We start from the raw sequence: 10,891 nt of genomic DNA, 5'->3' as shown, positions 1-10,891 counted from the left end.
TTTTCTACCAATGTTGATATTGTTACAGTACATATGTTTTCTACCAATGTTGATATTGTTACAGTACATATGTTTTCCAAGCCTGCGCACACACAAATACACCAACCAGTCCTCCAATCTATAAGGTGATTCTGTTGTTTATGTAAGGGTTAATGCCCGACAAGGTGTCCATTGTCAGGTATTAATGGAGTCCGAAGTCCGCAAAAAAAGTCCGCCGAAGTCCGCAACAGCTCACCTCACAGCGGCGCAGCCTGAAGCAGCGAGCTGAAAAGTGAACGGGATGTGAGATAACGTTATTCGCTGTGAAACCATGGTATAATCCTCTATTATACCATGGTCTGGGTGAATACTCGATTCTGATTGGCTGCAGGGTGTCCATTAAAAAGTGATATAGGACACCTACTAAAGGAGTTCGGTGAAACTGACTGTTTACTGTTCTAAATGAATGCGCTACATTAAATCAAAAAGGAAATGTGGATTTATTATTTCCAAATCGTCCTCTGAACACCACAGGATGGCGCTAAAACACACAGGCTGCAAAAAGTAAGTTCTACCATAGACATAATATATTATATTATGTCTATGGTAGAACTTACTATGAGTCATACTGGCCCTCTGGACTGACTCAGTTTCACAGCGAATAACGTTATCTCACATCCCGTTCACTGTTTAGCTCGCTGCTTCAGGCTGCGCCGCTGCAGCCGACAGTAACGTTACACATCGCGGATCAAATTCTTCGTAAAAGTCGTTATATTGTTTTGGGGACAATGACATGGCTGATAGCTAGCTTGTCTTGTTCTTCAACATACTGTCAAATTATTTTTACTGATTGCCAACTGTACACAATGTTATTGACTTTGGATCTTGCTAGCATAGCGTTAGCTTTCTGGCTCATAGCTAAACTGAAGGGTTCTATCAGCTGTGCGGACTATATAAATATCTCCGGTTGCTAAGGGACGCAAGTCGCATCTAAGGTCCTTCCTAATTCCTGGTGGAGAGAACAACATTTGCATTGCATAAGAACCTGATGGATGGGAATGATTGTTCCAGGTATTCGTCAAACTGTCAGGTGTAACCAGGGGAAACGGAGTTATTGTTTGGATAAACTTTAGATTTCGATTGTAAAACTAATTAAAATGTGAACTAATGTTTTAAAAATATGTTATTTGGCAAGTGACCATGGTATAAGCGGGTTAATGCCCTTCGAGGTGTCCATTGTCAGGTAGTAATGGACTTCACGCCTCGCCGTCGTCCATTAATACCTGACAATGGACACCTCGTCGGGCATTAACCCTTACATACGACCCAGAGGAGCATTTAATAAGTTAGCACCTCGTTCTCACTCTGAACTCATAAAATACTGACACTTGGTCAGCGTCTCTCAGTAGTAGCTCGCTAGTAGCTAGCTAGAAGCTAGTAGCACGACATAATGATTACATCTCCTTGGTCAACCCGGTCTCACGCCAGGTTGTGAAATAGTCACGTTATTTTGATCTATTGATTCGTGTACAGGTCACAATTTTTGAACCTGCTCTGGGGGACGCAACAACGGGGAAATGAGGTGCCACTCGCCGGCCACAACAACAGGACGGGCCGCCACTCGCGGGACGCAATACCCGGGCGCAGGGGCACACAACAACGGGGAAACGAAACGCCACAACAACGGGACAGTTGTGGTTAGGAAGAGAATATCGGGGAAAGGAACCGCCACACGCGGGACACCATCCCCGGTCTCCGGGGTGAAAGTCCCGTGTTATTTGACCCATCCTCCCCCCCGACCAACCTCCCTACGCAGACTTTCGCCTTATCAATACTTCTCTCTACTGTCACCGTGCTGTGATCACTGAATATGCTTCCATTGAAATACATTGCTTTAAAATTCATAATCACCACACGAAAAAACCTTCATTATCGTGTCCTGTCCACGACTCAATAGATTCAATAACGTGACCATATCACGAACTGCCATGAGACCGGGCTGCCTTGGTTGTCTAAATACATCCATCGTTTATTTAGATAAGCGTGTAAACGATCAGGAACAACGAAAGCACAATGTTTAACGTTAGTGAATATTTCAGACAATGAAACGGCGAGTTATGAGTTTGCTACGTTAACCGTGGATGTAAGAGACACGAGAGAGAAGCTCATGGACGAGCATGTTGCTACAAAAAGACAAACAAACTGTTGCTGGTGGGCTTGTCCATCGTGACGTCATGGGCCAGTCAACGCGGAAGAGCCAAGCTCCATGATTGGTTTATGCGCTTTTCAGCAACTCTCATTGGACTGAACGGAGCTTCCCGCCAAACGCTGTATCCAGTTCTCTTCATACATCCATGGCGGGAACTGAAAAAGAAAAATAGAGCGGGCTTTTGTGTCTAAACAGTGGAAATGTAACATGCAACATATATAATATACAACCTTCTACTATCCGGCGTCCCGCAACAATAGAAGCTCTGCGTATCAGCTCCGGAGCTGGGACGCAGCCGTTCTGCTATTATTTGGAACAGAGCTCTTCATCTGTTGGCTACCTTAAACTGATGTCATTTACTCCTGAAACGGGCTGCAGCTAACATTATTTTAAAATGGTGAAAAATGTGGATCAGTGTTTCCTAAAAAGCCCAAGATGACGTCCTCAAATGTCTTGTTTTGTCCCAAACTCAAAGATATTCAGTTTCCTGTCCCAGAGGAGAGAAGACACTAGAACATATTCACATTTAACAAGCTGACATCACATTAGTTTACCTGTTTTTGATTCAAACGGATTAATGGATTACCCAAATAGTTGAGATGAATCTAAGAGTTGAATGTTTGCAGCTTTCCTCCTAAAGTAGAAAGCCCGGATGTTGTCATTGAACTGATGCACTTCTCCACGTGCTCTGGACATGGCTGCAGCTGCGTGGTTTGGCCACATGAGGACGCTGTTGTCCAGAGTTAGCTTAGTTACAGCAGCAGAAGGTCCACGGTTCGATCCCCGGCTGCAGCAAAGATGGATGTCAGATAAAGGTTGTTAACTGGAGAACAGTGAGGTATAGTCAACCATGTAGAAAGATATATAGCTGTAATGTATCTAAGACAACTGAACACTGGTGCTGCCAGTTCACTTTTCATAGACTGTGGCTGCTTCTTTCTTCTCTCCTTCCTCCTTTCTTCCTTTCCTTCCTTCTCTTATTTTACTAATATGCTGGTTATATTGAGTCTTATTTAAATTCCCTCATGTTGTTGTTCGTTGGTTTGAAAATGTCTCCCTCTGGTGGTCATATTAAGAATGACACTGCTGTAGAATAAACCCTCAGGTTTAATAAAAGGTTTAATAAAGGGTTAGATATTTAATAAATAATAAAGGGTTAGGGTTAAACCCTCAGGTATATAGATATTTAATAAATAATAAAGGGTTAGGGTTAAACCCTGAGGTTAAGAGATATTAAATAAATAATAAAGGGTTAGGGTTAAACCCTCAGGTTTAGAGATATTTAATAAATAATAAAGGGTTAGGGTTAAACCCTCAGGTTTAGAGATATTTAATAAATAATAAAGAGTTAGGGTTAAACCCTCAGGTTTAGAGATATTTAATAAATAATAAAGGGTTAGGGTTAAACCCTCAGGTATATAGATATTTAATAAATAATAAAGGGTTAGGGTTAAACCCTCAGGTATATAGATATTTAATAAATAATAAAGGGTTAGGGTTAAACCCTGAGGTTAAGAGATATTAAATAAATAATAAAGGGTTAGGGTTAAACCCTCAGGTTTAGAGATATTTAATAAATAATAAAGGGTTAGGGTTAAACCCTCAGGTATATAGATATTTAATAAATAATAAAGGGTTAGGGTTAAACCCTCAGGTTTAGAGATATTTAATAAATAATAAAGGGTTAGGGTTAAACCCTCAGGTTTAGAGATATTTAATAAATAATAAAGGGTTAGGGTTAAACCCTCAGGTTTAGAGATATTTAATAAATAATAAAGGGTTAGGGTTAAACCCTCAGGTATATAGATATTTAATAAATAATAAAGGGTTAGGGTTAAACCCTCAGGTTTAGAGATATTTAATAAATAATAAAGGGTTAGGGTTAAACCCTCAGGTATATAGATATTTAATAAATAATAAAGGGTTAGGGTTAAACCCTGAGGTTTAGAGATATTTAATAAATAATAAAGGGTTAGGGTTAAACCCTCAGGTTTAGAGATATTTAATAAATAATAAAGGGTTAGGGTTAAACCCTCAGGTTTAGAGATATTTAATAAATAATAAAAGGTTAGGGTTAAACCCTCAGAGATATTTCCGTGGCTTTTGTGCACATAGCATAGCTGCCAACACTCCCATTTCTTGGGTTTCTCCCGTGTTTTAGCCCTATCTCCCAGACCCCTCCCAGTTTATTTCTCCTGGGAAACTCCCGTAATTTACAGCATGGCCCAAACTCCTTTATAAATAATCAGACCAATATGTTTGTCTAATGTTCACCATTTGCCAGATCTGGTATGAAACGCATCCTATTCACACAATCCACACAGCATATATACAATGTTCAACCGTTAGTCACCTCAACCTGGCAACTTATAATCCTCAACCTGGCAACCTAACCCTCTACCTGGCAACCTATAACCCTCAACCTGGCAACCTATAATTCAGTTGCACAGTCAATCTCTGCGCAAGCAACAGTGTTGGGCGCAACAATTGACATGCATCTTACCGAGTCACATCGACAACCTCCACGCTTTTTGTAAGGTGTGTCGCATTGATTTTAATGTAGCGCACGGCGGGGAAAATGACATCACCCAGCACATAAGGCTACACTAAACATATATGTGAATATTTCTGTAAATAACTATAGCCTACACACATATAGACCATTGTCTGTATCTGAAACAGCATTATACAAACTGACATTGTTGAAGCATAGATATACATACATTACAGGCAGCTATATTTACATATGTAATAGAGTTTGACTTTTAGATGAGATATATAGGCCTAACATTTGTCACGATTAAAACTGTAAACTGATTTTACTACTGTGACTAAAATTATATGTAAATTGTTAAAATGTTTAAATTCAAAACCTGAATTTAAGAGTAGCCTACCTTTTTACAGTTGAATTAAATGTTGGATAAAATAATGCTACGGGCTGTTTCTACGAAAACAAACTTTCACCAATATTCCACCTGAAAAACTCTAAATTTTAGGCTTTTTAGGTTGTCTGATTATTGTACAGTCTTGTGAAACATATTTTACGTATTAGACTTTATCATTAATGTCTTCTTCAAACTTCGGCATTGAAGTAATCGTGTTTATGAAGCACATAATGTACATAAAAGGTGGATATTAGGTGCATTAGTGTTAAAAAACGATGATATGTTTTGTTAATTTGTGTATTTATTTATCTGATTGTGTTCACATTTGTTAGACGTTTTTTTCTGACAAGTCTTTCTGTATTTGCTTCAGTTTCGCTGTTTTCAGGCTCGGATTTTGACCTCGGACTATATTTCATTGTTCTTTAAAAAGCACATTTTGCTCCACCAGTTTCTCCCTTCGACCAGAAGCTTGTAGAAACTTCTGGTGGCATCGCTTCTGGTGAAACGTCATCACGTCGTCCACCCACGCTGAGCTCTGATTGGATCACACAAACAGTCAGTGGAAAGCTCGAGAAGTGACCAGAGGCGAGTGAGGAAAGTATAAAATAACGGTGACGGCGAGGTTACCGGCATCGAGACTACGAGCACTGACCGGAGCAGCTACACGGCGAACACAAACCGGATTCTCTTCTCTTCATATTCTCATCTCTTAAAGAGGGTAAGTAGCCTAGTAGCTACGCTTCTTCCATGTCTTGTCTAGAGTGTAAACGTGAACTATTAGTGTTACATATCAACTGGCAGATTATTTGTTGATGTGCGAAATATAGAATTACTCTAAACTATAGAAATACACCAAACTCACTTAGAAAAAACTCCCATTTTAGAATTTAAAGTAAGTTATTTGTTCCTAAAAAGGTTTTGTAACGTTAATTAATTATGTGTTGACCTTCAAATGATGTGCGAATTAGTGATGGGGAAAATAGTTATTTTCAATTTACTGGATCACATAGCTAGCTTTAGTGAACTAGTTAATTAGTTCATTAACGTTAAAAAGTAAATCTATCGTTAACGTTACGGGGAGTTTGATCCTTAATCTCTTAGATAAACTGTCCGTTTTAGAGTTAAATGTAAGTTATTGTATTGTAGAACAGCTATGTAATAAATATTTTTTTCTTAGAACTGAAAGGTCCTTAAATGTAATTTACAGCGAATTATAGAAACAATCAATGGATTAAAGACAGCAAACTCTCTTAGAAAAACTCTCAATTTTAGGCTGCTATTAATGAACCGTGATGTAGAGTTTAAATGTAGCTACGTATTACATTATGTGTTGCTTTGTTAATATTAAAACTTCCTAAAAAAATGATTCTAGAAATAATCATCGATGAATTAAATAGAGCTAGTTCCACCAAACTCCCGAGAAAAACGATCAGTTTTAGGCTGTGATTAATAAACAGTGCTGTGGAGTTTACATTTAAGCAATGTGTTTTGAACAACAGCTGTAACTATAGTCCGATTATGTGATTAGACCTAATGTTACTGTTTCAACTAAATACCCGATATCTGAATAACTGTCACGTTAAGGCTGCGGTGGCCGGATTGGGTCAGTTGGTAGAGCAGGCGCACGTATACAGAGAGGTTTATGCCTCGACGCAGAGGTTCGAGTCCGACCTGTGATGCATGTCTTCCCCTCCCCTCTTTCTCCCCTTTCTCACCTAGCTGTCATGTCAATTAAAGGCAGAAAAGCCCAAAAGTATTCTTAAAAAAGAATTAAGGATGCGTTGGTCGTTGTTGTTTAATGCTGCAGTTTACTGTCACAGAGGAGTGAAGAAACTAGAAAAGATCCACATTTAAGAAGCTTAAATCAGAATTATAAAGTCATCAATTATTTATTTTTAAATTAAAATGACTCAAACTGATTAATCAACTATCAAAATAGTTGATTAATTTAATTGTTGACAACTGATAGATTCATTTATTCATCTTCGCAGCTGTACATTTAGTAAGTTATCATTTTCAGTGATCGACATCAGACATATTTAAAAGATTATTTTTTTAGGCCTTTATTCTTACAGGACAGCTGAAGACATGAGAGGGGGGGGGGGGATGACATGAAGCAAAGGGCCGCAGGTCGGAGTTGAATCGGCGGCCGCTACGTTGAGAAGTCAACCTCTAGATATGTGCGCCTGCTCTACCAACTGAGCTAATTAGATAAACTAAATAGATTAGATTTCCTTCCACCTTACCCCCCCTTTTTTTGCACTACTTATTTCATTCCATGTTGTTATATTATTTTACGTACATTTTGGAAAAGGAGTTGCTTTTTATCTCATTGTACATGTGTATAGTGACAATAAAAGGCCTTCTATTCTATTAATTCATGATGTGATGATAGTTGCTCTAGGTATTTACATTCCTTTCTAATGTTTGTCTCTGCATCTTTAGGAAACGTATTCTAAACAGCCGAGATGTCTGCAGCTAAAGGCGTATCGATCGGCATCGACCTGGGCACCACCTACTCCTGCGTGGGCGTTTTCCAGCACGGAAAAGTAGAAATCATCGCCAACGACCAGGGCAACAGGACCACCCCCAGCTACGTGGCGTTCACTGACACCGAGAGGCTCATCGGCGACGCAGCCAAGAACCAGGTGGCTCTGAACCCCAGCAACACCGTGTTCGACGCCAAGAGACTGATTGGAAGAAAGATCGATGACCCGGTGGTGCAGGCGGACATGAAGCACTGGCCCTTCAAGGTGGTCGGAGACGGAGGGAAGCCCAAAATACAAGTGGAATATAAAGGGGAGATGAAAGCCTTCAACCCGGAGGAGATCTCCTCCATGGTGCTGGTGAAGATGAAGGAGATTGCCGAGGCCTACCTCGGCCAGAAGGTGTCCAACGCGGTCGTCACGGTCCCCGCCTACTTCAACGACTCGCAGCGCCAGGCGACTAAAGACGCCGGCGTCATCGCGGGACTGAACGTCCTGAGGATCATCAACGAGCCCACCGCGGCCGCCATCGCCTACGGTCTGGACAAAAGCAAGTCGGGAGAACGCAACGTGCTGATCTTCGACCTGGGCGGAGGCACCTTCGACGTGTCCATCCTCACCATCGAAGACGGGATCTTTGAAGTCAAGTCCACGGCCGGAGACACTCACCTGGGCGGAGAAGACTTCGACAACCGCATGGTCAACCACTTCGTGGAGGAGTTCAAGAGGAAACACAAGAAGGACATCAGCCAGAACAAGAGAGCCCTGAGGAGGCTGCGCACGGCGTGCGAGAGGGCCAAGAGGACGCTGTCGTCCAGCTCGCAGGCCAGCATCGAGATCGACTCTCTGTGCGAGGGCATCGACTTCTACACCTCCATCACCAGGGCTCGCTTTGAGGAGCTGTGCTCCGACCTGTTCAGGGGAACGCTGGAGCCGGTGGAGAAATCCCTGAAGGATGCCAAAATGGACAAAGGGCAGGTCCACGACATCGTCCTGGTCGGAGGCTCCACCCGAATCCCCAAAATCCAGAAACTCCTGCAGGATTTCTTCAACGGCAGGGAGCTGAACAAGAGCATCAACCCAGACGAGGCGGTGGCTTACGGCGCGGCCGTCCAGGCTGCCATTCTGTGCGGCGATACCTCGGGCAACGTTCAGGACCTGCTGCTGCTGGACGTGGCGCCTCTGTCCCTGGGCATCGAGACCGCCGGAGGAGTCATGACCTCGCTGATTAAACGCAACACCACCATCCCCACCAAACAAACGCAGACCTTCACCACCTACGCCGACAACCAGCCCGGCGTCCTCATCCAGGTCTACGAGGGGGAGAGAGCCATGACCAAGGACAACAACCTGCTGGGCAAATTCGACCTGACGGGAATCCCACCGGCTCCACGCGGGGTCCCGCAGATCGAGGTCACCTTCGACGTGGACGCCAACGGCATTCTCAACGTGTCCGCGGTGGACAAGAGCACGGGCAAAGAGAACAAGATCACCATCACCAACGACAAGGGCCGACTGAGCAAAGAAGACATCGAGAGGATGGTGCAGGAGGCCGACCGATACAAAGCCGAGGACGACCTGCAGAGGGAGAAAATCTCTGCCAAGAACTCGCTGGAGTCGTACGCCTTCAACATGAAGAACACCGTGCAGGACGACAACCTGAAAGGCAAAATCAGCGAAGAGGACCAGAAGAAGCTGATCGAGAAGTGTGACGAGACCGTGGCCTGGCTGGAGAACAACCAGCTGGCAGATAAAGAGGAGTACCAGCACAAGCAGAAAGAGCTGGAGAAGGTGTGTAACCCCGTCATCAGTAAGTTGTACCAGGGAGGGATGCCTGCAGGCAGCAGCTGTGGAGAACAGGCACGCCAAGCCAGCTCCCAGGGGCCAACCATCGAGGAGGTGGACTAATGCAGCCCTTCATATAGACTCTGGTATCACTGGGACTTATATTTTTATCATTATTTCTTATTTGTGATGAAAGTTGTTGATGTTATAAACTTTGGGATAATATGACCCATGTTAAATGTACATTGCAGGACAATGCAATAAAGATGAAACATAAATATAATTTTGGGTTTCATTTTTTGAGTTTTTAGCAGCAGTTAAGTTTGAATTATCCAGACGATACGTAACGTACTGTTTCTGATAAGAGCGCTTTATTTACCCCATCATTGTGCAGCAGTTGTAATAAAATGATGTTTAAATAGATTCACTTAAAGCTGATGACAGTTACAGTCATACACTGGTACTAATAGAAGAAGAACTGTCTAGAAAGCCCCAGTTACTGCCTCCGAAAAGATGAGTAACACAAGAAGCTCCAGGTTTATATAACGTGTTGCATTCACTTCAACTTCAGCTGATTACCTCACTGCTTTAAGAGCCTGTCTGACACGTTGGGTGAAGGAATATCTTTGTTATTTAACCAGGCAGGCCGTTGAGAACAGGTTCTCATTAACAACGGTGACCTGACCGAGAAAAGCATCAGCGTGCAGAACAACATTCACTTACACATTCAATGTAATACAAGAATACAGAATATAATATGCTACATAAAGGCTACATGAAGTACCTATTAAGTAGGCATTACAAAGCCGGTGCAAAGTGAGGTATAAGTAAGACGATGGATATGAGAAAGTGATATGGTAATAACACAATAAATGAATAGACCGTCCATGTAAATGCTGATAGTAAAGAGTCAATATACACAAGGTGCAAATAGTGGACTAGGTAGTGATGTAGATCAGAAATAACATATATATGACTAGACAGTCTTTAAAATGCTGAAATATAGTAAAGAGTCAATGTACAGTAGGTGCAAAGTGTGGTCTAGATGATGATGTAGACCAGTAATATCACAGTATACATCACATGTCTCAAACTCAAGGCTCGCGGGCCAAATCTGGCCCGTATATCAATTTGGGTTCACAATACATTTTGGCCCTCCTAGTTGTGCGCCAAACCAAAAACACAGGAAAGGGTTTTTTTTAAACTGTAATATTCTGACATTCAAAGCAGAATTTGGCAGATTTGCCGACTCTGAGACTCAGAAATCCCCCCAGAAGAAGCAGAGAGAGAGTTTAATATTCAGGCTGAGATACAGGTTGTTGTTAAAAAAAATTTATCTTTGTTTTGCTTGATTTGCTAAATTCTACGATGGCTAAGGAACTCTTTTGATGACTTTTGTAGGGCAAAAATGTCGGAAAAAGCAACAAATTTACAAAAAGGCGACAAATGTCTGAGAAAGCCACGAAAAAGTCGAAACAAAAACAACAAAAATGAGGTAAAAAGTTACCAAAATGTTTAAAAAACAGTGACAAATGTTTAAAAACCAG

At 41.9% G+C, this 10,891-nt stretch overlaps 1 protein-coding gene across 1 annotated transcript; it reads left to right on the top strand.

Annotated features, from left to right (window-relative positions):
- Positions 1-5,650: 5,650 nt before the first annotated feature.
- Positions 5,651-9,627, top strand: LOC120573831 (heat shock 70 kDa protein 1). The gene is made up of 2 exons (XM_039823690.1): positions 5,651-5,791; positions 7,519-9,627. Exon 2 carries the CDS (start codon positions 7,542-7,544, stop codon positions 9,465-9,467), a length of 1,926 nt encoding a protein of 641 aa, XP_039679624.1. The 5' UTR covers positions 5,651-5,791; positions 7,519-7,541; the 3' UTR covers positions 9,468-9,627.
- Positions 9,628-10,891: the final 1,264 nt, after the last annotated feature.

This window comes from Perca fluviatilis, chromosome 15 (genome assembly GCF_010015445.1).
Source record: "Perca fluviatilis chromosome 15, GENO_Pfluv_1.0, whole genome shotgun sequence".
In the NCBI taxonomy this organism is placed as follows: Eukaryota; Metazoa; Chordata; class Actinopteri; order Perciformes; family Percidae; genus Perca; species Perca fluviatilis.
The sequence above is the reverse complement of the archived record's forward strand: the minus strand, read 5'-3'. Positions and strand labels throughout refer to the sequence as shown.

Coding starts and splice junctions, on each gene's coding strand:
- LOC120573831 (XM_039823690.1), top strand. CDS start 7,542: ATGTCTGCAGCTAAAGGCGTATCGATCGGCATCGACCTGGGCACCACC.